This window comes from Prionailurus viverrinus, chromosome C2 (assembly GCF_022837055.1).
Source record: "Prionailurus viverrinus isolate Anna chromosome C2, UM_Priviv_1.0, whole genome shotgun sequence".
Classification (NCBI taxonomy): Eukaryota; Metazoa; Chordata; class Mammalia; order Carnivora; family Felidae; genus Prionailurus; species Prionailurus viverrinus.
The window spans coordinates 148,811,221-148,837,289 of record NC_062569.1 but is presented as its reverse complement, the minus strand read 5'-3'; the positions used below and the strand labels follow the sequence as shown (position 1 = coordinate 148,837,289).

Sequence of the window (26,069 nt, the reverse complement as noted above, 5' to 3'; positions counted from 1 at the left end):
CACACTCAAAGGATCTGGGACATAGACATATCTTTCTGGGGAGCACAACTCAAGCTACTACATAGAATTTAGGAGAAAGGGTTGAAATAACTGTCTCTCATGAGCATGAAAAAAAACAAATGCCCCAAGTGTGGTTGTTTGATGTTTGATGGAATGGGTGTTTTCACACACTGGGTACAGCAGAGGTATGAAGCATTTGTGCGTCATTGAATTTCAATTTGAAAAAAAAGATATGGCTTCACCAAGGACTAACTGAATGAGAATCTCAAGTGGATGAGTTCTGGATGTATTTTTCAAAGCTTCCCTGATGATTCTAATGTGTGGCCAGGGCTAAGAACCACTGGGCTAGGTGTGGGCACTTACTGCTTTTATGAGTCTCCCAGCCCACCCTGAGAGTAAACAGAAGAGAGCTTTGTCCCTCTTCAAGCCCATGCGCCCGAGCATAAATGCCTCCATACCTTCCCAGCATTGAACTGCAAGAGATGTGCCCTAGAATCTGCCCGTCCTGAGCAGGGGTGTCAGTGACATCATGGAGTAGATTCTTGGGTTCACCCATTGCCAGTATCTGTGCAGTCTCCCAGACACACGTGCATTCCCCCACACGTGTAATTCCCTGACCACAAGTGACTCACACCTCTTTCTGTATGAGATCCTTCTTCCCAAATGGGGATATTCCATCCAGCACATAGTGATCCCTGTTGCAAACAGGATAGTTTTCTTTCTTTTTTTTTTTTTTTTAATGTTTTTTAAACTTATTTAGAGAGGGAGAGAGAGAGAGAGCACAAGCAGGGGAGGTTCAGAGGATCAGAAGCAGGCTCCTTGCTGACAGCAGCAAGCCCCACATGGGGCTCTGACCCACAAACTGTGAAATCTTGACCCAAGCCAAAGTCGGATGCTTCACCAACTGAGCCACCCAGGCGCCCCTAGAACAGGATAGTTTCCTTAAAGATGCTATCCCAGAAGAAAACACATCTCTATATAATCAAACTATTTCTTTTCTGGCTGGTTTATGCAAGAAAAGCTAGATCAAGTGAGAAATACAAGAGTCAACTCATTAGAGTTATCAGGTTTATATTGAAAGGAAAATTAGATCTACATTTACCCGAAACAAACATACACTCTCAGCCAGATAATGAAAAATACATCAAACAGTATTTAAGATGGAGTACAAATATGCTTTGATTGTTTTTAGTAACACTCTTTTACATAGGTGACATCAAAGGAAGCAGGAGTTAACCAGAAATGAAGCCAAATTGGCTTGCCTTTGAAAGAGAACAAGTAACTCACTATCCTATAATCATGTCTTGGATCCACTGAAATGATCACTTCAAAGTGACTTCTTGGGCTTTACAGCAATTAGTCTCAAAGCTACAGGCAAAACCTGAGAGAACAATGCCCCATTGTTGAGAATGGGGAAAGGATGATTGGATACTTCTCAAGTTTGTCATTATGATTTAGCAAAAAGAAAAGTGAAGACAAAGTCAAAAATACTTCCAGGTTAATGCAGATTTTGAGTTGGTGCAAGGGTTATTTATCTGCTTCTTAGAACAATTATAAAAACCCAAAGAGAGAATGTACATGGAAGTGTTGTGTAGACTATAACGCTCTCTGACTGACTCAAGTTTTGGTGAGAGAATCAGGGTAGAAGCGTGGGAAGAGCGTGTAATAAATCTTATTGGGGTGGCTGTGGTTCCTATGAGCCTGGATGATCTGTCTCTTCCCCCATGCTCGGCACGGCCAGGCAAGTTGTCCATTCCCCACTGGTTAGTCCAAACACAAGCTTTCCTTCCTGCCAGCCCTCGGACACCAGGCAACACCTGCACATTCAGGGCACACCCAGGGCACACCAATGAGGGCTGATGAAAACCTGCAGATTGGCCAAGGCTTTTGTATCAGAGCTCCTCAGGCAACATCTGAGGGAGATGAGTACCAGATGCTCCTTGTACTAGTTATCTATTGCTGTGTAACAAGTTATCCCGAAACTTAGCAGCTGGAAACAACAAATGTTTATCATTTTACAATTTGTGTTGGTCAGGAATCCAGATGTGGCTTAGCTGAGTGCTTCTGGCTCAAGATCCTTCATGGGGTTTCAGCCGAGCTGTCAACCAGGGCTGTGGTTTTATCCAAAAGCTTGACTGGAGTAGGGGGTGGGGGGAATCCATTTTGAGGCACACTTATTTGGTTGTTGAAAGACTTCACTCTTGCCATGTGAACCTCTCCACAGAGCTACCATACAAGAGAGCTAGATTCCCCAAGGATGAGTGATCCAAGAAAGTGTGAGCCCCCAAGATGGAAGATGCAATCTTTTTACAACTTAATCTCCACAGTGGCATCCCATCACTTCTGCCCTATTCTATTTGTTAGAAGTCAGTCAATACATCCAGCACACGCTGAAAGAGAGGAGATTACCAGAGGCAGGGATCATGAGGGACATCTTGGAGGCAGCCTAGCACCCTCCTTCTTTCCCACATTCGCTCCATAAGGTGGTACTGACACCCCAGCCAGAAGCCATGCTATCTACCAAGGTCAGTGCACTGCAGATCTAGTCCTACCTCCAGAATGCTCCACAATGGCTTGAGAAGTTGGAAAGGTCACATCAGATCTACATACAAGAAGACTCACCTAGAAAACCCCAGCTCAGGCTCACCTCTAACAATGTCTTAAGTCCATTCAGGCTGCTATAACAAACATGACACAGACAGGAGGACTTACAAACAACAATTCATTGTTCAAAGTTCTGGAGGCTGGGAAGTCCAAGATCAGTGTACCAGCAGATGTGGTATTTGGTGAGAGCCTGCTTCCTGGTTCATAGACGTCTTCTTCCTGTATCCTAACATTGGTTAAAGAGGCAAGGGGACTCTCGGGGATCTCTCTTTTTTTTTTAAATAATTTTTTTTAATGTTTATTTATTTTGGGGATACAGAGAGACAGAGTGGGGGAAGGACATAGAGAGAGGGAGACACAGAATCTGAAGCAGGTTCCAGGCTCTGAGCTGTCAGCACAGAGCCCGACGTGGGACTCGAACCCACAAAGCACAGGATCATGACCTGGGCCGAAGTCAGACACTCAACCGACTGAGCCACCCAGGTGTCCCTCAGAGATCTCTTTTATAAGGGCACTAATCCCATGCCTGGGGGCTCCACTCTTATGCCCTAATCACTTCCCAAAGCCCTACTTCCTAACCCCGTCACACTGGGCATCAGATATCAACACATGAATTTGGGGGAGAGGGAGACACAAACATTCAGTCTGACTTAAAATGATGTTAAGGAAAAATAAAGAATAGTGGTTAAGGGTACACTCTGGAGCCAGACTATCTGGGTTCGAATCTTGATTGTGCCACCTAAGTATGTGTAACCTTATCCAGGTTTCTCACCCTCTCTGAGGCTCAGTTTCTTCATCTGTGAAATGGGACCTATCCCACAGGACTGTACTGATGATTGAAGAAAACAATAAAGAACTTAGAACAGTTTCTGGCACACCGTGAACTCCCAATATATGTGTATAGTCTACTCGTGCTATTTCTTGTTGGAGATAAAAACAGAAGATCTGTTCTGGAAAGGGGGTAGGGACTGATCATCTTGCTCAAACTTCCCGCTTAGCAGTCACAACCTTCTGAATATGGTATTTTTTCAAAAAGAAAAAGATTTTCCCAGGAAGGCCCAGTTGCATGCACCGCACATTAACGCTTGGCCATCAATGTTTTGCTCGGGCCGTCACGAGCCATGAAAGTGGCAGGGATACAATAGTGTGCTTTCTGTGTGTCTCTCCTCATCTGAAAACAGATGCGGCCTGGACAGTCTCCACTCCGGGCCGTCTTCAGGAGGAATGACGCCCCACAACTCTGGCACAGGGTTCTGCATTCTTAGTGGACAGGATCCCCATAAATCAGGCCACTGATTCCAACCTCAGACTCTGAAGCAGAGGGGTTCTTGGCAGCAAGTTCGGAGTTTGTTAGCTTATGACTTTTTGTCTAATTACTTAGTCCTGTAAAATCCAATTGGTTGCGACCAGAAAAATGATTTTAGCTGTGATGTCTCGTTCACACTGAGCATATGTCTCCTGTCTGCGTCCCTTGGTGGCTTCGAAAGCAAGAATAGCAGATTATGGCAAATTCCTCCCAGCAGGCTCCAGTCCTATTGAGAAAGCCAAGAAAAGTAGAGCATCCAAACCAAGAGCACTTACGAGCTGGGACAGACAAGGGCGCATGAACAGCCTCCAGGCCCTCGCTGGCCATGGCGCCCACTGAGAGCACCAAGCACTGGGAAACACCTCCATGTGGATCCACGTCCTCAGGGGTGATGAACCTGACGCCCAGTCCGCCAGTGGCTGCACGTCTGGAGCTTTGCCTCTTCGTCTCTTCAGAAGCAGGTTCACTGCCCTTGCTTCTTGTCTCTCCAAGGAATACATTCTCCCTTTTGTCCTTGCATTCCCTGTTCTCCAGACCTGGGTGTCTGTAAAACAGCTGGATGGCCTGAAAAAATATCAGTTTGGTCTCCATTCCGGGCGCTGGCTAAGTGAGCTTGGCCCGGGCCACTTCTCTGAACTCGTTTGTCCTCTCGGTCAGAGGAGAGAGGCTGAGCGGCTGGCCCCGGGGGGTCCTCCTCAACTCTGTCCGTCTGTTCTCTAGGAGGGTGGTGCTGGGCCCGAAGCAAAAGCCCACTGCTGCCCACTGATAATGAGCAATGCACCCCTGCAGGAAGACTGGTGGACCTCGTGGTCTGCTTGAGCCCGTCCTCTCTGCCTCCTCACCCCAAGCCCAGTGTGCCAGTGAGACAGGACAGCCCCCTGGGCCCCTTTCCCAGCAGCTGGAGGAATGAGCCTGGTTAGAAGACCCCACCATGGGGAGAGGCAGCTGGTCAACAAAAAATAAAGGAATAAATACATTAAGATCCTTCATGCTTGGCAGTGAACCTTAAGTGTGTGTGTGTGTGTGTGTGTGTGTGTGTAGCCAGATCCAGCTTTTCAACAACTGCTGACACTAAGGACAGAAGGTTTTTACTTGTGGGGTGGGGGGGCGCCTGGGTGGCTCAATCAGTTAAGTGTCTGACCTCGGCTCAGGTCACGCTCTCACGTTCATGGGTTCGAGCCTCTCATTGGGCTCTGTCTGTCTGATAAACAAATAAACAAACACAAATAATAAACAAACACAAATAAACAAACACAAAAAATTTTTTTAAGGTTTTAATTGGGATCAGAAAACAAAAATTACTACAAAGGGCATTTTGGGGGGCATTGGTGGAACTTGAATTTGGACTGTATATTACATTTAGTATTGTATCAGTGTTAAATTTTCTGAGGTCATAAATATACTGTGATTATTCTTAGCACTCAGGGATGAAGGATCATGGTGTCTGCAACTTATTCTCAAATGGTTCAGTAACTAATGGTGATAATATGTCTACATAAGGATAGAGCTGAAAGTGCACGTGGTGATGCCTTGACCTTAACTGTAGGTCAAGGGCAGACAGATGTACGCTGTGCTATCCTTACCACCTTTCTGCAAGCTTGAAACTTTTCAAAATAAAAGGTTAAAAACTAAATGAAATAAGAAATTTAATAAACCAAGCAGGGATTTTGAACACATCTTGGTTTGGGATTACAGGCAGCAAGGATGGAGACAGGTGACAGTGTCTGGTTCTAATTAAGTTCACGGTCCTCTTGGGTTGCAGCACATCACAGTGAGGGTCGCAAAGCCGAGCCAGCCCCGCACAGTTGTGTTTTGCCAGAGAGAGCCCAGGGAGGGAGACCCCATGTGCCCTTCAGGAGTCCACTGTCAGTGGGGAAGAAAGGCAGTCCCCGGGCCATTACCTCGTGGCGACTGAAGGCCACCCAAACCTAGTAGGCCACCGAGAGGGGCAGCCCTTCAGCCCTGGAGGTGAGGAGACTTACTTCCTAGGGCATCTGACTCCTTCAAGCCTCAAACAGGGCTGTTAGGCAAATCTCCTCATCTCCCCCTGCCCAGGCATCAGCACTTTCCTTCCTTCTTTAACCTCTGATTTGCATTTCACTGATTGGTCAGGATGAGGCTGGCAGTGGACCAGGCTGCCCCCAGGAGGCAGGAGGGCTGGGCCCCTGGCCACGTGTGCCACATGACCCCAAGTCAACACCTTCGCTCAGTAGACCTCAGTTCAATGGACATCACCGAGATCCAAGATCAGAAGGGGCTACATAACCACAGGTCTTTGGGATGGCCTTGCTTTTTCAAATCTTTGTGACTGTCCCCAGAAAGGCACACCATGATGATCACAGAAGCATGAGTATCTGCCGCCCTGCTGCACAGAAGGAGGGTGCTCCTGGGCATCTCGGACGGGGCAGGGGGCTGAGGCTGCCCACAAAAGGAGGACTTGGAGAACAAAAGCGCTTCTCCTTCCAAACGTGTTGCTTCTCCTGTTGCCAAGGCAACAGCGCCTAGTCAGGAATCTGGAATCTTCTGCCAGTTGTTCCATTTTCTTCTCCTTCACTACCCTTGATTTTCACAACCCTCCTGTGCACCTATTTTGGCTTCAATTAGCCAAGGGCCATGCTGGGGCTCCATTTCCCACTCGCCTGTACCTCTTGATTGGAAAGTACCCCCTTGGCCCTTCCAGCTCCAAAGGTGCCAGGTGCGTGGAGTGGTTTCCCCCAAGGGACCACAAGAGGGAGACAGCTTTCTCTGCCAGGATGAACAGCAGGCATGCCTGTGTACCGGACCCCATGCCCCAAACAAGTGCTTAGAAAAGAGATCATTTAAGAAGACATGCATAAGGGAAATCAGCAGGTATACCTCTCTAGAAGTCATGACACCGTGAAAAACGCCCTCCCACCTTGTTCTCTATCATTCCCTGGCTATATATGAAGTCCCCAGAGTAAATCAACCCTTTGGGTTAATTACTGGGTCCATCCCAGATTTCTGACTCCTACCCCTTCCGTTTTGAGTTTGGACCAACCCCACTCCTGGCTCAGTTTTCTGCTTTCGCCTCTCCTTTCCTTGTCCTGTGTATACAGCAGAGTCCCACTGACACCCTAGCATGGCATCCAGTGTCAGAAAGAGAGTCCCAGTAGACACCTATCACTTCTCTGCTCTGGTCCTCCCTCTCTTGGACTGCACACTTCTCTTCCCTGCCCCCATCTAGTTTGCCTGTACTGGAGCCTCAAGAACCCCTGCCACCCACTCACCCTACCAGAGAGCCCCAGGGAGACTTCTCCTCACCCATCCCTGCCCTTAGGGGGACAGATGTGTCCCTGATCACATGAGCACCTCCTGGTCCCTTGCTGGTGTGCTCTACACAGCATTTGCTATCATTTACACCCTCCACCTTCCATCTACTACAGAGCATGATCTTAAGGATGGTCCTTAAAAGGAGAAAATGTTTCTAGAAGCACCTTGAATTGTGTGAGGATGTTAATAAAGGCAGTGCTGTTATTATTTTTTTTATTTTAATGCTTATTTATTTCTGAGAGGGAGAGAGAGACAGAGCTCAAGCAGGGGAGGGGCAGAGAGGGGGTGGGGACACAGAATCTAAAGCAGGCTCCCGGCTCTGAGCTGTCAGCACAGAGCCTGACGTGGGGCTCGAACCCACAAACTGTGAGATCATTACCTGAGCCAAAGCCCAATGCTTAAACGACTGAGCCACCCAGGTGCCCCTGCTATTATTTTTTACTAGGCTTTATTTTTTTTTAGATTTTTTAACATTTTGTTACAATCAATGAACCTATATTGACACATGATTATCACTCAGAATCCATGGTTTACATTAGAGTTCACTTTTGGTGGCGTGTATTCTGAGTTTGGACAAATGTATAATGACATGTATCCACAATTACAGTACCATATGGAGCAGTTTCACTGCCCTGAAAATCCTCTGTGGTTTGCCCATTTATCCTCCTCTCCCTTCTCTCTAACCCGTGGCAACCACTGATCTTTTTCCAGTGTCCACAGTTTTGCCTTTTCCAGCAACCATACAGTATGGAGCCTTTTAAAGATTGGTATTTTGAATCTAATAACATGCATTTAAGATTCCTCCGTGTCTTTGTGTGGCCTGATGGCTCTTTTCTTTGTAGTGTTGAATAATATTTCGTTTTATGGACATGTCACAGTTTATGCGTCCATTCACCTACTGAAGGACATCGTGGCTATCTCCAAGTGTTAGCGTTTATGAAAAAGCTGTTATAAACATTCGTGTGCAGGTTTTTGTATGGACATAAGTTTTTAACTCGTTTGAGTAAATGCCAAGGAGCCAAACTGGTGGACCGTGTAAGAGACAGTGCTATTATTCATTGCACTTTTCAAGCAAAGGTTCCTCTTCCTCAGCTCCCAGATCTTCTGCGGTCTGCCTTATGAGGGCTTCGAAAAGCCTAGTCCTGGTGCGCCTCATCCACTTGACTTTTTCAATATTACTTTCTTAAAAAAAACTTTTTATTTTAAGATAATTGTAGATTCAGATGCAGTTGTAAGAAGTAATTCAAGAAGACCCCTTCACCCAGTTTCTTAAATGATAACATCATCTTGCATAACTATAGTATAATTATACTATAGTATAATATCACCAGCAGGAAATTGACAGAGATATGGATGTACCAGTTTATTTAACCATTCACCCATTGAAAGACTTTTGGGTTGCTTCCAGTTTGAAGCCATTACAAATAGAGCCGCAACGAACATTTCTGTAGAGGTTTTGTTGTGAACATAAGTTTTCATTTCTCCGGGACAATGTCCAAGAGCATGATTGCTGGGTCATATGGTGAGTACATGTTTAATTTTGTAAGAAACTGTCAGACTTTTGCAGAGTGGCTATGCCATTCATATTCCCATCAGCAATGTGTGAGTGATCTGGTTTCTCCCCATCTTTGCCAGCAGTTGGTGTTATCAGTGGTTTTGATTTTAGCCATTCTGGTAGGTGATAGTGATATCTCATTGTGGTTTTAATTTGCATTTCCCTAATGGCTAATGACGTTGAGCATCTTTTCCTGTGTTTATTTGCTTTCTGCATATCTTCTTCAGAGAAACATCTGTTTGTGTCTTTGCCCATTTTCTAACTGGATTCTTTGGGGGTTTTTGACTATTGAGTTTCGGGAGTTCTTTATATATTCTGGATACAAGTCCTTTATTGGCTAATGTGTTTTGCAAACATTTTCTGCCAGGCTTGTCGTTCCATTCTCCTCACAGGGCAGAAGTTTCCATTTTGAGGATTTTATTAACTTTTCCTTTGAGGGATTATGCTTTTGATGTCAAGTCTAAACACTCTTCAACTAAGAGCCCCTGGGTGGCTTGGTCAGTTGAGCATCTGTCTCTTGATTTCAGCTCAGGTCATGGTCTTGCAGTTTATGGGATCAGGCCCCACGTCAAGCTCTGCGCTGACAGCACGGAGCCTGTTTGGGATCCTCTCTCTCGCTCTCTCTCTGCCCCTCCCCTGTTCATGCATGCTCTCTCTCAAAATAAATAAATAAACTTAAAAGAAAAGGACCTCAGGGCGTTAAGTGTCCAACTTCAGCTCAGGTGACCTCACAGCTTGTGGGTTCAAGCCCCATTTCAGGCTCTGTGCTGACAGCTCGGAGCCTGGAGCCTGCTTTGGATTCCGTCTCCCTCTCTCTCTGCCCCTCCTCTGCTCATGCTCTGTCTCTCTCTCTCTCAAAAATAAATAAACATTAAAACAATTTTCTTAATTAAAAGAAAAACCTCTCTGTCTAGTCCTAGGTCTCTATGATTTTCTATTTCTTTCCTAGAAGTTTTATTTTCTACATTGTAAATGTAAGCCCGTGTCCATTTTGAGTTAATTTTTGTGTAAATATAAATGAGTCATGATGTGATCATGAGTAATAATAACAACGAGTACTAACGTGTAAGGTTTAGGTGGAGGTCTGGGGGCTTGGGGGTTTTTTGGTTTTCCTGCCTGTGGACCTCAAACACTCCAGCACCATTTGATGAACAGTCTATCCTCCACTGAACTGCTTTTGCTCCTTTGTCAAAACTCGGTTTCAGGTGTTTGTGTGGGCATTCGCTTGACTTTTGTCTTGCCTGTTTCTTCCTTTTAGAAACTCCTCTGCCTGGCAGCCAACGGCTGCACACATCTGAAGTTGCAGAGACTCTAGATAAGTAGGTGGTCCTTGCTCCAAGCAGCCCAGACTCAACCCTCACCCAGTGGCAAAGCATCAGGGGTGTGGCAAATGGCATCCGAACTCATGGAAAGCAAGATGCAAAGATGATTTGGGGAAGGGGGAAGTGTCACTGAGCAACCTAATTCGATTTCATAAAAATGGCTATCAGCAGGATGGGGGGCTCTTTCCAAGAAGGTGGCCAAATGTGAGTGGATTCCAACTTTCCCTTCCCTAAAGCACGGAGCTGCTCTGAAGGCCTGGAAGGGCTGTGTCACCAACAGCGTGACCACACGGGTGTGAGACTAAGCCATTCCCAGTCACCAGTAACAGGAAGTTGTGCATCTTTTGTTTTTTTTTTAATTTTTTTTCAACGTTTTTTATTTATTTTTGGGACAGAGAGAGACAGAGCATGAACGGGGGAGGGGCAGAGAGAGAGGGAGACACAGAATCGGAAACAGGCTCCAGGCTCCAAGCCATCAGCCCAGAGCCTGACGCGGGGCTCGAACTCACGGACCGCGAGATCGTGACCTGGCTGAAGTCGGACGCTTAACCGACTGCGCCACCCAGGCGCCCCGGAAGTTGTGCATCTTTAAGGAGAGGCTTGCAGCTCAGTGAGGCAAACGTTTTAACTTTGAGGAGGTAAAATTGCCAATTTTTCTTTTTATGGATCATGCTTTTGGTGTCAAGGCTAGAAACTTTATATGGCCCTACGTCCCTATGAGTTACTTTATTTGTTTATTTTCCGATGTGCTTTCCTTAGTCTCTCTAGTTATCCTGTGAAGTGTCAGGATTCAGTCTGTCTCACCTGGAGCCAGAGGAACCCAGTGACGTTCCTTCTGAGCCAAGAAACTGTAGATCTTCTCTTGTGCTGCTCTGTGCTCTCCCTCACCCTGCTGAGTGCCCCCCACCCTTCAGGACCCATCTCACCCTACAGCCCCCACAGGGTGGGGAAGGTGGAGGGAAGGTGAATGTTATAACCAAAAGCCTCAGAATATGGGTTCATTGTCATTCCAGGTCTGAGCTGGAGAGGCCAGGCCCCTCAGAATAGCGCAGGTTCTCCTTGCAAAGCAGGGACCAAGCTGGGAATCACGGCTCCTGATCTTTCTTATGTCAGAATGCAAAAAATTAGAACAAAATTCTCAAAAAGCAGGATTTTGGCTCCTCGCAATTCCCTACTCAGGCTGGCTTTCTGAACCACCTTAAAGAAAGGCAGGGCTTCCATTTGTGTGCCTCAGAATCTCCTAGAAACAAAGGTTATTCAAGACTTTGCGCTTGGGGCAGCCTCTCAGGTCCCAAGAGCACATCTTTCTGCCTCTTCCTGGACCCAGAGTAGCAGCAATGCCCAGCAACCAGGGTTCTTGGGGCAAAAGCTTCAAGAACGTCACAGACCAAAAGGAGCTCATGCCAAAGCCATCAGCCCTTTTGGCCCCATCCTTCCCCAGATGTGTTCAATAAGTACATCCCAGGGTGAACTCTTGTCTCAAAGCAATCTTCTCTTGCTGTTCACAAGACAAACGAAGAGGGCAGTCATAATTAGATTGCTACTAATACACCACAGTTAATAAGTGGCATAAATAACCATGTAAATGTCAAGCTGTGAATCTGAAACTTGACAGGACCTTTCAAATCCAACCAGGGCTTGGCACCAAAAAGCATTCTCTGAATTTGCACATAATCTGCTTTTGCAGCTCTTTTGAGAAGGAGCTATTTAGCCAGTAAGCATGTTATTCTCCACCGGAGATTATAGTCATTCCAAGTCAATGAACTGCATTCCCAAGAAATCAGGAGGAACTTAAAACACAGGATTTTAAGGTTTGGGAGTAAGATAGGGAAGACATGAAGGGGTCGTGTAAGTCATGGTTGCTAATGCATTGACACTGCCCTAGAGCTCGGAAGAGCAGACAGCACCGAGCCATTTGATTAAAAAAAAAAAAAAAAAATTCCACGTTGTTGCTAGGCTTTTCCCACGGACAGCTTGGTGGAGTCTGTCCAGATTGATCGCAGGATTGTCATTACACTGGAAGGTACCACCCAGTGCTCCCTCCCGGGGCTGCTCACTCGGAGCCAGAGGGTGCCCACAGCGCCTCATTAAGCCATTTAGGGTTAAAGATTCCCCCAAGACTTCCTCTTCTTGCTTTTAATTTTTTAAATTGAGGTAAGTTCGCATAACATAAAATTAACCATTTTCAAGTCCACCATTCAGTGACTCCCAACGTTTTGCAACCATCACCTCTATCTAGTTGCAAAACACGTTCATCGCCATAAGAGAAAATCACTTCCATTAAGCGGCCGCTCTCCATTCCTCCCAACAACACCTGCCGCCAGCCCCTAGCAACCACTAATCTGCTTTCTGCCTCTACGGATTGACCTATTCCAGACATTTCATATAAATGGAATCGTACAATATGCGACCTTTTGTATCTGGCCTCTTTCACCTAGCATCACGTTTTCAAGGTTCATCTGTGATATAAGGTGTATCTGTACTTCACCCTTTGTTAGGTGTCGTAATCATCCATCGTCTGGCTAGACCGCATTCTGTTTATCCATTCACCAGCTGATGGACATTTAGGTGGCTTCTACCTTTTGGCTACTGTGAATAGTGCCGTTATAAATATTCATGTACAAGTTTTTGTTTGAAAACCTTCTAAAATCTTTGGGGGTGTGCACACCTAGGAGTGGAATAGCTGGGTCCTATGGTAATTCTATGCGTAACTTTTTGAAAAACCACTTAACTGTTTTCTCCCTTCTTGCTTTTGAACAAAGTTATGCCTTCACTTAAAACTGTCTTTCTTATTATTTCTAAGGTTTGGAAGAGGAGAGAGGAGGCTTGCTGGCCATCCTGATGCCAGAAGTCCCCCATGAAACCAATCTTCTATGGAATTCCAAACGGAGCTCTTCAAGGCTTGGTCTTCCACATACTCACACCCTCCTTGCCCTTAATGAGAACCGGGGGTGAATGATCACAGGGAAAAGAGGAGGAGGGACTGAACTAATGAGGCAGTGGTCTCCATAGAAAAGTACACACACCCCACGGGTGCACCAGGCCATTATCCACCGGGATCTGCCACAAGAAGCCATTAGAACTTCTATTTATTTTTACCTAAAAGTCAGAAAACAATGAGCTTTGCTAATTGTTATGGGTTGAATGATGTTGCTCCCAAAAAAGATAACCCCGAGCACCTCAGAATGTGACCTTATTTGGAGAGAGGGTCTTTACAGAGCTAATCAGTTAAAATAAAGTTATTAAGGTAGGCCTTAATCCAGTAAGACTGGTGCCCTTACAGAAAGGAGAAATTTGGACACACACACACACACACACACACACACACACACGGTGATGTGAAGACGAAGACAGATCAGGGTGATGAGTCTACAAGCCAACCAACACCAACCATTGCCAGAAACCACCAGAAGCTAAGAAAGAGGCCAGGAACAGACTCTCCTGCACAGCCTCCAGGAAGAACCAACCATCATGGTACCTTAGTTTCAAACTTCCAACCTCCAGAATTGTGACATAATCAACTTCTGTTGCTCAAACCACTCAATTTGTGGCACTTTGTTACAGCAGCTCCAGCAAGCTAATATTCCAATATTTAACACAAAGGTGCTCATAGGTCTCTGACTTAGTCCCTCACAGGCAGGATCTGAGGCCTCTTGAGGGAGGAGCCAGCTTTCGGGCAGAGCGACAAGACCAAGAACGCTCAGCCTGCACCCAGATAAGAGGATTTATAGATCAGATCATCTCATCGTGATGTGATCAGTTCCCACAAGATGAATGGGTAGACTTAGGATTACTACCAAAAGTCTTGCCTGGAAATAATGTTAAGTATAGTTGACTCGTCCCTTATAAGTGGGCCCCCACACCCACAGCACGATTAAAACTTGAGAAGCTGATCAGATCTGGCCAGAAATCATTCCGAATTAACATGAAAACTACTTCTAATAGGTAGTTATATCCCTTTTTGTTAACAATGAACCTCAAATCTAGATTCCTAGGCCTCGAGGTAGTGACTAGCAGTAATCAGAAGCCACCACAATTAACAACACTCAAAAACATTGTTTATGTCATCACGTTCCTCCTTTTAACCTCAACTTTATGTTTCTTTTATAATTTATATAATGTGCAGTGTATAAGTAAACAGATGGGCAGTATGTACCCCCCACCAACCTCTTACTAAATGGGCACGTAATCAGAAAAGTTTAGAAACCACTGATTTAGGGCAAGGGCTGTAGATAGACATGGGACGATACCCAAAACAGAGGTGCTGGTGCCCCGACAACTGATCCTCCAGCCAGAAGCAGATGTTGTGCAGACATCAGAGGTGTCCGGAACCAGGAAATGCCCCAGGGATGAGTGGTCTGGTTCCCCGGATCAGGGAAAGGACTCGGCTTCCTTGGCAAGAGGGCCAACACCGACTCCCAGGGAGAGACACACTGTGGCCAGAGCTGGAGAGGACTTCCCCATGTGCACAGACGTGCCACACAGCCACACTGACCCGCGTGCGGATGGAAAGAAGAAGGGGCCAGTTCTCAACTTTTGTAAAGTCACGAAGCTTTCCACTGGGAAGCGAACTTGGCAAGATGGCTTCCCTGTTGCCGTGAAGGGGAAAAATCCTCAAATATCAGAAAGGGGCAAATGAAAGTGATCTCCCTTTTTTTTTTAAGTTGTGTTTATTTATTTTGAGAGATCCAGACACAGCGTGAGTTCGGGAGGGGCAGAGAGGGATGGAATCCCAAGCAGGCTCTGCACCACCAGGGCAGAGCCGGATACACGGGGCTGGAACTCATGAACCTGTGAGATCATGACCTCCGCTGAAACCAAGGATCGGATGCTTAACCGACTGAGCCACCCAGGCGTCCCAAAAGTGACCTTTTAATGTATTTCAGGGTCAGTGAGGAGACATTCTTCTTTTTTTTTAAGTTTCTTTACTTATTTTTGAAAGAGAAGAGAGAGCACAAGTAGGGGAGGGGCAGAGAGAGAGAGAGAAGGAGAGTGAGAATCCCAAGTAGAGGATTAATGTCAGCACTAACTTGGATGCAGGCTTGAACCCACGAACCATGAGATCATGACCTAAGCGGATACTCAACCAACTGAGCCATGCAAGTGTCCCGAGAAGAACATCCCTGAGCAAGTATGGGCCTCCGAAGCTCAGCCAGTCGATCCACCTGGACCACAAGAGGCTGGAGGCCAGCGAGCAGGAGGGGCAGGCTCCTGTGAGGCCAGGGTGGACAAAAATGTACCCAGATGAGAGGCTCCTTCATGCCTCAGCTGTTCCTGAAGTAGCAAGTGCTTAGATTTGCTCTGCCAAATCTGGAGGTAGCCTGAATCAGGCGACCTTTGCCAACCTCTCCTGTTGCTTGGCCATGTTTGAGTGTGAGAGAGTGACGATGGTATCTGCTGCTCCCCTGACCATTGCTAAAGGCTTGAGATGAGGCTTTCCTCAGGCAGCTTCTTTGCCCTCAGGAGGGGGTCTCATGAGCCTCAGATGCACCTGGTTCCACCTGGTGCTTCCATGGTCGGCCCTGACACGGCAGCTCCCAGAGATGGGCCCGCAGGCCTTATGTACCTGCCTTCTCCTTCAGGCCCAGCCTTGTCTGGGCTGATTTTGAAAGAAATATTTATACTAAAGGGCTGAAGCTGAGGGAAGATTTCACCACCTCTTATCTCTCGTAGTTTAGAAAAACAACCAACATTTCATTGACAAGTGACCCTGTGGCGCCTGTGTTTGTGGCTCGTTTCTCTGGGGAGCCGCCTCTTCCCAGAGCCCTGTCTCGGTTTACATAGCTCTGCTCACTTCCTCTCAGACTCCCCAGGGAAAACAAGATTCTCATGGACATGCCACGTCTCTGGTAAGGTTCCCTGAGCATTGCGAGTGCTCAAAATGGGAGACTAGCATTGCTCCATGTTCTATCTATGGGACGGTAGCTTCCAAGCCTAGACCTCCAGCCAAACATCTTGAGTCTCTCAGCTTTGAGGAACTCTGGACTCTTGTACCCATCCCAGTGCCCACTACCCCACAAAGTCATTCAGTGCCTCGGCCCAGAGCGACGTGCTGAGCTTTGTTCACCCCTGTCCCCAACTCTATGTAGTCTCTTCTCTCCACTGCCCCTGGGCTGCCCATGCACTCTCCAGAAGACTACAGAGCAAAGACTCTCCAGCCCCACACCCCACCAGTGTGCCTCCCTTTCAGGCCATGGCAAAGTTGTTAGGCTCCAGCACTCCTCCTTCTCCAAGGAACCAAACATAGACCTAGAGTAGAAATCTCTGTGCAAACGTGCCATCCTCCCCATACCCTCCGCCATCTTCCTCCCACCCTATACCCTCAGCCATTTCTTCAACTCTTGGCTTAACTTGGTGACTCTCAACCCTACCCACGCATCAGAATCCCTTGAGGGGATTTCTTTCTTTTCTTTTCTTTTTTAAAATTTTATTTTTAAGTAATCTCTACATCCAACATGGGGCTTGAACTTATAACCCCAAGATCAAGAATTGAATGCTCTACCAACTGAGCCAGCCAGGTGCCCCTCGTTTGAGAAGATTTCTTAAAGGATACTGCTACCCAGACAGGCCTAATTACCCAAATTTGCAGGGCACCCCGTTCAAAAATGATTAAGAATATCAAGATTGCCTTAAACTAAGAATGGGGCCCTACTGAACACAGGGACCAGTAGGACTCAAGCCTAGGAAGCCAGATCTGTGCCCAGGCACTTTCCCTAAATATATAGATTTAATTAGCCTGGGTGGGGCCCTGGAATCTGCATTTTAAAAGCTTCCCAGGAGGTGCTAAGGTGACTAAGCTGGCTGATGATGGCTGACCCAGAGATACTGCTTCTGTTGAAGGCTTCCCAAATGGAAACTGTTTACTCTTATGCTCTTGACATTGGGTCTAGGAGTTGGCGCCACTTTGAGCTGGCTCTGCATTGTCACTTCCAGAACACTTCTTTCCTGGGTTTGCAAATTAGCCGCTCAACTGAGGCTAAGGTCATTCAGGTCTTATCCTTGCCCTAGTCTAAGTCATTTCTGCACTTTGCTTGGTGCCTTTCCTCATCCAACCAACAATTAGCAAATGGTTCACAACTTTCTCCACCCCCATTCATGTCGCTGCTTTAGAATCCTTATGGCTGGCCCAGCCATGATCTTGGCCTCTTGGCTCCTTGTCCTCTGATCTCCAGCAACTTCTTCCTGCCTCCTTCTCAGCCCCCACTCCCATGCCTATCTGGGCCTGACTGACACTATGGGCTCCTCTTCCTCAGAATCTCGACCCCAAGTGCTCTCACTCTCTGACTGCAGCCTTCTATCCTAACTTTCCCCTCAATTCCATATCCCCACTACATCTGTTACTCAACTCCATTGTGGATGTTGGACCAGTGAAGTCCAGGTGTTCCTCCAGGTGTTCCTTATCCACGGTTTTCAGTCTCTTCAGCTTCCATTCTCTCACTCTTCCAAATACTAGACATTCTCTTCCTCCTCTGTCCTCACATCCCACTCACCTAGCAAAATTCCAACCCTGAATGAACATCCATCTTCCCCACACCTGCCCCCAGGCCAGCAGAGCACCGCTGGAGGCAAATCCCACAGCTGCATGGACCACCTTGCATTCTATTGCACTGAGAAAAGAGAACCAATTGTCCAACATGCATTCCTGAATTTGCAACCAACTCTCCATCCTCCTGCCGAGGGCCAGTTCCTTCACAGATGCTCTTTGTCTTCCTTGCCTCCCATCTTCCCGAGAGCTGTTTGCAGCAATTACCTTCTCGCTAACCTGTTTCTTCCATCTCTTCTTTGTTCTGGAACCTTCCCATCAGTGGGTAAATGCCCTGCATTCTGCAGATTTTCTAAAAAAAAAAAAAAAAAAAAAGGGAAAAAAGGGAGAAAAAGAAAAGCTGAGAAGGGAGGGGAGGAGAGAAGGGGAGAGGGAAGGAGAGGAGAGAAGTCTCCTCATCTCCCTCCAGCCCCTACCCTCTTGCTCTTCCTTTCATGGCCACACTTTCTGAGTGTGTTGTCTCTCTATCACCCTCTCATTTCCCCCTCCCTCCCTCCCCTTGGATTTCATCCCACCAATTCAATGAAACAGCCTTTGATAAGGCCACCAATTACTTCCATTTTAAACAGAGTGGCCATGTTGCACCTCTTCTTCCTTGACCTCTCAGCCTCACTGGAACTCCCTCCTTCCTCAAATAGACTCACCCACTGGCTCCTCCACACCACTTTCCTTTCTTAGTTCTCTGGCTTCCCCTCCTGACTCCCCTTAGGGGTCCTTCCCCCTCTATATAACTACTATATATTGAACTTCTTTAAGGCTCCATTCTAGGCCCTCTTATTCCTCCCTCTACTCTCTATTCCTGGATAATCTCATCTATTTTCAACACTGCAAATATCATGTAAATGTCGACTCATTTTATCTGCAGAGACGTGAAATATAAGTGCCCATTTCTCTCACATTATATAAGCATCCTGGGCTGATACAGTAACGCTATGGTTTGGGGCTCCATCTGTCTGGTTCCTCTGCCACTCCCAACGCATTGCATTCATCTTCATAGTCCCAGATAACTCCATGCCTATATTCCAGCTTTCAGGAGGAGGAAAAGTAGCAGAGAGCAGACAGGCCCCTTCTTTAAAGATACTACCCAGAAGTTGGAGGCATCACTTCTACAAACATCTCATTAGCCATAACGTCAACAGCTGGCCACACCTAGCCCCAAGGAAAACCGGGAGCTGTAGGCTTTATTCTGGGTGGTCGCATGCCCCTTAAATTTCTCTTGGCATGTAAGAAAGGGAAAACCAATACTCAGAGAAAACTAGCAGAACTGGCCGTAGGCACCAGCTAGATTTGCCAATTCTTTATTTTGTCAAATAAGGACATTAAAAAAACAACAACAACAACAAAAACTACCACCTATTGCCATCACTTCACAAAAGAAAGGACATTTTTAATACCAAAATTGGAGAAGACATAATCTCAAAATAGAGAAAAGTCTCTTAGGTTAAATGAATTTGGATTTAGAGAAGACAACACTGTATCATCCTCACTGTTCTTATTTCCCTTGAAACTGGCACAAGCATCCATCTTCTCGGCTGAACTGGAAACCATGACTGAGGCATGGCTGTTAGAGCATTGTCAGTATCATCTTTATTTCCCTACACCATCCTGGTGTAGGCGGATGGCCATGATAGCTCCCGCCTGGTAGTAGTACAGAAATCCCAGCATCCGTCCCCTCAAGTCCCTTCCCATTTCCAAATGCCCAGAGTGGCCATGCTGCACCTCTTCTTCCTTGACCTCTCAGCCTCACTGGCACTCCCTCCTTCCTCAAATAGACTCACCCACTGGCTCCTCCACACCACTTTCCTTTCCCAGTTCTCTGGCTTCCCTTCCTGACTCCTCTTAGGGGTCCTTCCCCCACTGCTGTGGCTGCAAGACCTAATCCCATAGCTGGACCTCAGGGGTCTCTGGAAAGCTTGGTCACATCACTGTTGCCATTCCCCAAGAGGGGAATTTCCCCAGCGGGGACAACAACATCCCCTTTTGACCCATCCTGAAAAGTCACGCCTTTCCTAACAGCGGTCCCTCTCTCTCCCCACCTTCCCTTCCATGTAGAACAAGACCAGGAGACCACGCCAGAGGGCCTGCAAAGGATGTTGAGCAGTGTCTCATCTACCAGTAGCCACATCTATCACAGAAGGACTCAGTGTTTTGTTTTGATTTACTTTCAGGTGAGTCCCTCCCCAGACCTCTGCTTTACTCTTTGGTCAAGAGAGCCACCTTCACCCCTGGACTCCTCAAAGTTTCTCTAGGACGCTTGCCTAGAGGCTGCCTCTAGGAGGCAGACAGTCCTTCAGATCAGGACATGGAATAGAAGTGAAGCTAAAGGATGAGAACTCTCCCCTGGCTCAGGGCAGTTAAGAAGGGATGCTCTGCGCCCCCTTTCTCTTCCTTCATTTGCAGGGTATATTTTGGGGCATTGGAGGAGGTTTTCAGCTGTGTTGTTAGAAAAGAAGCCTTGGGTGAGTTAGTTTTTGGACTTTTCTTGTGTTCTGCCTTTTGAACAGAAAATGTTTTGGGGCACCTGGGTGGCTCAGTCAGTTAGGTGTCTGACTCTCGATTTCGGCTCAGGTCAGGATCTCATGGTTCATGAGTTCGAGCCCCACATTGGGCTCTGTGCTGACAGTGTGGAGCCTGCTTGGGATTGTCTCTCTCTCCTCTCTCTGCCCCTACCCTACTTGCTCTCTGTCTCTCTCTCAAAATAAATAAACCTAAAAAAATGTTTTGATTTCATATAGGAGCTTTCACTGCATGTTCCTGAATCCTAAAAACTAAGATTTTTTTTTTTTTGGTCAAAAATACCCCCCTTTTTTTCATGTAGATATTGCTGGATTAGAATCCTAGAATCTCATTGCTGGAGGGGCCTTACAGATCCTAAGATCCTACAGCTTCTGGGGCACCTGGGTGGCTCAGTCGGTTAAGTATCTGACTTCAGCTCAGGTCATGATCTCACGGCTCATGAGTTTGAGCCCCACATCAGGCTCTGTGCTGACAGCTCAGAGCCCGGAGCCTGCTTCAGATTCTGTCTCCATCTCTCTCTGCCCCTCTCCTGCTTGCTCACTCTCTCTCTCTCAAATATAAAATAAGAAATATTTTAAAAATTAACAATGAATCCTACCGCTTCATTTTATGGGTAAGGAAACTGAGGTGCAGAAAGGTGAACTCATCGCCCAAGTTTACACAGTAGCCAGTGCCAAGGTCTAGGTAACACAGCTCTGCACCCTTGATGAGGGCATGGAGAGCAGGGAGGGGTGGGCACCTGGCCTGAGAAATTGGAGCCAAGCCTTGAGGGATGAGATACTTTGGTCCTGGCATGTTCAAGACAGCCTCCCCTTACCCCCTGCACTCCATCGTGGCCGCCTGCCCTCCATGCCAAATGAAGCTGATAGAGGAAATTCTCACGGGAGGGCTCTTCAAGATCCGTTAAGAAAATTTTCTCTTGTTTACAGCAGAGTGCATCCTAGATGCAATGCCAACAGGGTTTGCTTCTTTGTTTATTTTAACCAAGAAGGGAAATTAGTGGCAAAAGAATATTTTGATAATGAATGGAAAGTTAGTCATGACATTCTTGAGGGGGGAAAATATAAATAAACTTTTTTTTTTTTTTTAATGAGAGCTGTCTCAACGAATGATAGGATTCATGAGTCTCAACCAGGGTGAACAGACACTTGGGGTGCCTGGAGCACCCCCTGTGGGTTTCTGCTTTTCCCATGCACATAGTAGAAGCCTTGGGGGCAGGGGGAGTGAGGTGTGTGTGTGTGTGTGTGTGTGTGCGCCTGTGTATATGTCTGTGTGTGATCTCCTAAAGCAATCGTTATTAATGGAAAGGTTTTTAAATATTTGCAAACGGATCTCCGAACTTTGTAGAACACAACGGTATCTATTTCAAAACAACCTGGGAGTATTTGGTGTCTATTTGGGCCTGGTAAATTTCCACTGTGGCTAGTGCCACACAGCGTTTCCATTCCAGGCCAACTCACTTCAAGTGGCATGATTTGATTAAGCATTTCTTCACTTTTAATTGCATGCCAAGGCCCCAGGGCATCATTTGTTGGGTGGCCCTGAGTGGGCTGGAGTGGGGGCGGAAAGACATGTCAATCTAGAAAGGTTTGCGCCTGACTTGTTCTCGGGTGTAATTCTGTCCTGTACCTGGCAAGCCTTCCCGTTATTATGAACAGGCCTGTCTTGGCCGATGGTGGTTTTCGACGGTTCGTGGCAAGGAGCATCCAGGGGAGAGCCTGCTCCTGAGGAGCTCCCGGCCTGATGGAAAAGGGGGGAGGGCATCACACTGCACTTGGCTGAACGCCACTCACCACCTGGGAAATTATATCCCTAAGCCACCCACTTGCAAACTCTATTACCACAGTATTTTAGAAGAGAGTTGTTTAATAATATCAAAAAAAAAAAAAAAAAAAAAGATCTTAACCTCCAAGCATAGTCTACGCCTCTGTAAAATAAGGTAATGCTACAACCTCATGGGGTTGAGGTGGGTGTTAGAAATATTGTAGACCAAGTCTTGGAACATGGTGAAACTCTGCAAATCATATTTATAGATGGCACCCTGGCCTGTCACAGTATCTATTATCCCCATCCTCCCTCTGAAAAGAACGCCTATAGTGTTCAGATATCTGCCTCACTCCCACGTAGCTGTGAGGCCAGGCCAGGGCCTCGGGTCGGAAGGAGCCCTCCATTCTCAGTGGCCAGTGATTTCCTCAGGACACCCTCCCTGCAACACAGTGATGGCCAGTAAGTAATGAACAGAACCTGCAGGTGGGGGTACAGTGAGGCAGGAATGGGAGAGAAAGTCACATTCCCCAGGATGCTATTTCTCAGGTTGATGTTGCCATCTTGAAACTTGAGGATGAGGCCAATTTCCAAGGATGACAAGGCATAGAGAAGGAAAGAGATGGGCTCCGAGAGAACAATCCATGTTGCCAACCAAATACGCTCGATGTGCCTGGTCTTCTCCAAGTCTTCTCCAGCTGGAAATCTCCTTTGCCCTTCCACGAGTGAGCTGCCCCCTCCCACTAGTCAGCCGTCCCCCAACTTGTGAGCCATCCCTCCCACTCAGGAGTGACTCTCCCACTAGTGAGTGACCCCCTCAACTAACTAGCCATTCCCCCACTAATGAGTCACCCCTCTACTAGTGAGCCAGCCCCCAGTAGTGAGCTGTGCCTGACAAAAGCGCGGTGATTCGTCCTTCTTCACACACAGGAGCCTGAAGGGGAGACGTGCACAGGTCGGGAGGGTTTTCTGGACTTTCCCAGAAAAGTGGGAGCCGGGAGGCTGGAATGAGAACCCCAGCAGAGGTGGGAGCACCTCCCAGAAGAGTGGGTAAAGGAAATTTCATCTCAGAGAAGATTTGCACACGAACGATGCCACTGTGCGTTCTCAGATACTGCCCCTGGGACACGCTAAGGAGCTGTAGGCTTTATGGGGTTTTGGCATTTTAACTACTCCATCCGGCTGGGAGGCTCTGGCCGCAAATAACAGAAACCCTGACTGGAACCAGCATAATCAATATAGGAATGTGTTATTTTATATCATAAATATTCCCCGTAGGGAGCTCCAGGGCCAGTTGAATAAGTCGTTCAAGAATGCCGCCCAGGACCCAGTTCTCTCCCGCTCTCCGCTTTCGGTGTGGGCTCCATTCTCTGTCTGGTGTCAGGACGGCGGCAGGAATTCCAGGCATTCTAATAATGGCCCCCACCAAGAAAACAGCTGCCCTTGCATTCCATGCCACTCCAGGACTGCTGACTAAAGATGAATGGGTTTCGAATGAGGACAACATCCAAGGTCCCAGTGCCCAAAGCGACATTTAGGTCCGGGGAAACATTTGACAAACCATGCCAAGGCAGCCTGCTGGCCCTGCAACCACCAAGGACAAAGAAGGAGCCTCAATATCCCAGCGGCTTGGAATGGAGGAGACAATAGGCTCCAGGCCCCAGGGCGTTCTCGGCAGCCTCCCTCCCTGATCACCAGATTTCAGGGGGATCACAGCAAGACACTTGACAGGCAAGGCAGGCAGTGGTAAGGCAAGCCTTGCCCAGAACGCCCATTTCCTCGAGATCCTACGGAATGACAGTTGTCCAGGACCCGGCTCTGCTAACGGAGCCTGGTCCCCAGCACCCCGCCAGCATTTCTCCCCCTCTGGCCCTCCGGATCATCTGCTGAAAGACGGCTGTTGACCTGGAGCTGCCTCCCGGGATAGAGACGGAAGAGACAGACCTGACTCTATGTCAAGTCTCCTTCTCCAAAAACAGTCAAGGAATTCCCCCGGAAAACTGAGAATATTTGCGGTATATGTGACAAAAGTCTGATTACTCTTATTTTACTATGAACTCTTGCAGATCAATTTGTCTTAAATGGATGCGCACATAAAAGATAAAACTTGCACCATATAAAAACGCAACTGCTCACAGGTAATAAAAACGTAAAGTTAAAAACTGAGATGGGTTTGTTTCTTTTCTTCTGCTGTTTTGTTTGTTTTTTACTTCATAAAACGGCAAAGGAATACCACACAGTGGCAAGGAAAATAGGATTTCTGCTCCTATGCACTGCTAGCAGCAATATAAATTCAGGCAGTCTTTCTAGAGGTCGGTTTGGCAAAATAGAGCAAAAAGACTTAACCACGTACATAACCTCTGAACCACCGATTCTGCATTCCAGAACGTATCCTGAGGAAATAACCAAAGAAATGTGCAAGGCCGTGCTGAACACTCATGAATATTCAGTATGGTATTGCTTTCTTTTGACATTGCAGTGCTGGAAATTACCGAATCATCGAGCGGTACCTGGATTAGCCAAATGGATGATAACACACCCCTTCCATACTATGCAGTCACCCACCAATAAAGAAAAAAAAAAAATTTCATCAGAGTTAAGTTAAATGAGAGGGTTGCGTATCACTAAGGTCAGTGTACGTTTTGGTAACCATTTGCGTGGTACAACTTTGCATTATCTTTACGTTCCAACTTCAGCGTACACGGAAGGGATATTTAAAACGTTTAACAACTGATTTCCGAGAACAAAGGGCCATACCCCCAAATACAGTCTGTCTTGTTACTGCAATTATTTTCATTGACGACTCTGTGTGCCAACGACTGCACACACCGAGCGGTTTTACTTAATTATTTAAAAGATTAAATAATTCTTTAAATAAACAGCATTATTCAGCCGCCCACAGATGAGTAGCTTTATTAACTCCTTTGTGTGTTTTCACGTTTTCCACTTTCTTTATAGTGAAAAGGTATTCCTTATCAAAAACAATAATGGGGGGCGGCTGGGTGGCTCAGTCGGCTAAGTGTCTGACTTCAGCTCAGGTCATGATCTCACGGTCTGTGAGTTCGAGCCCCGCGTCGGGCTCTGTGCTGACAGCTCAGAGCCTGGAGCCTGCTTCAGATTCTGTGTCTCCTTCTCTCTCTGCCCCCGCCCCTTTCACTCAAAAATAAATAAACGTTAAAACAAAAACAAAAACAAAAACAAAAACAAAAAAATTCCAAAAACAATAATGCAGTTAAGAAGCAGTTCGGTGTCGGGGTGCCTGGGTGGCTCAGTCGGTTAAGTGTCTGGCTCCTGATCTCAGTTCAGGTCTTGATCTCAGGGCTGTGAGTTCAAGTCCCACGCTGGGCTCCACGCTGCGCATGAAGCCTACTTAAAATAAAATTAAAATAAAAATTTTTAAAAAGGAGGAATTCAGTGTATAAGAACTCTTCATTCAATGTCCTTTATTCCACCTTCCCAGCCTCTGACCCAGGTCTGACCTCCATATTGGGAATCCCCAAAGCCCCTCAAGCAACCACATTCTTCAAAAACAAGAAGCACCTGATCTTGGTATCAAAAACCAGATTTTCTGTCTTTGACTGGGGGCAACATCCGTGCACTCTCTGGGGATGCTAAGCAGAGGGTACAGATCTGGAAGCTCCTGAAAGTCCTGCTCGCCAGGCAGTCCTCCCACTGGTGGTGACAGTACAAATTGCCACTGCACTTTGGGACAGCAGTCCAATCCTGTCCATCAAAGCCTTAAACGCACACAACTCTGGCCCATATTTCCTCTCCGGTTCTGCTCACACACTTGCAAAAAGATGTCTGCACAAGTACACTCCCTGAATGGTTGTCGGAAATAGCAAACATAGGGGATAGAAACCCACCGTCTATGAACAGAGGGTCATTAACGTGTGGGAAATCCACTACAGCTGCCGAAAACAGGAGGCAAAGTTACATGTGCTCCTAGGAAAACACAGCCAAAAGGTAGCAATAAAAAAAAAAAATTAAATCTAGGGGCGCCTGGGTGGCTCAGTCGGTTAAGTGGCCAATTTCAGCTCAGGTCACGATCTCGCGGTCTGAGTTCGAGCCCCGCGTCGGGCTCTGTGCTGACAGCTCAGAGTCTGGAGCCTGCTTCAGATTCTGTGTTTCCCTCTCTCTCTGACCCTCCCCCGTTCATGCTCTGTC

At 46.9% G+C, this 26,069-nt stretch overlaps 1 protein-coding gene across 6 annotated transcripts in view; it reads right to left on the bottom strand.

Annotated features, from left to right (window-relative positions):
- KCNE2 (potassium voltage-gated channel subfamily E regulatory subunit 2) overlaps nt 1-26,069 on the bottom strand; it is a 170,630-nt gene that overhangs the window by 113,169 nt on the left and 31,392 nt on the right. For 2 of the 6 annotated variants that reach the window (XM_047876520.1, XM_047876522.1), the window contains exon 2: nt 17,829-17,913. The exons of the other annotated variants lie outside the window; for them this stretch is intronic. In XM_047876520.1, the coding sequence (XP_047732476.1) occupies nt 17,829-17,913 (85 nt within the window). The remainder of the gene's footprint in view (nt 1-17,828; nt 17,914-26,069) is intronic. 6 annotated transcript variants of the gene reach the window in all.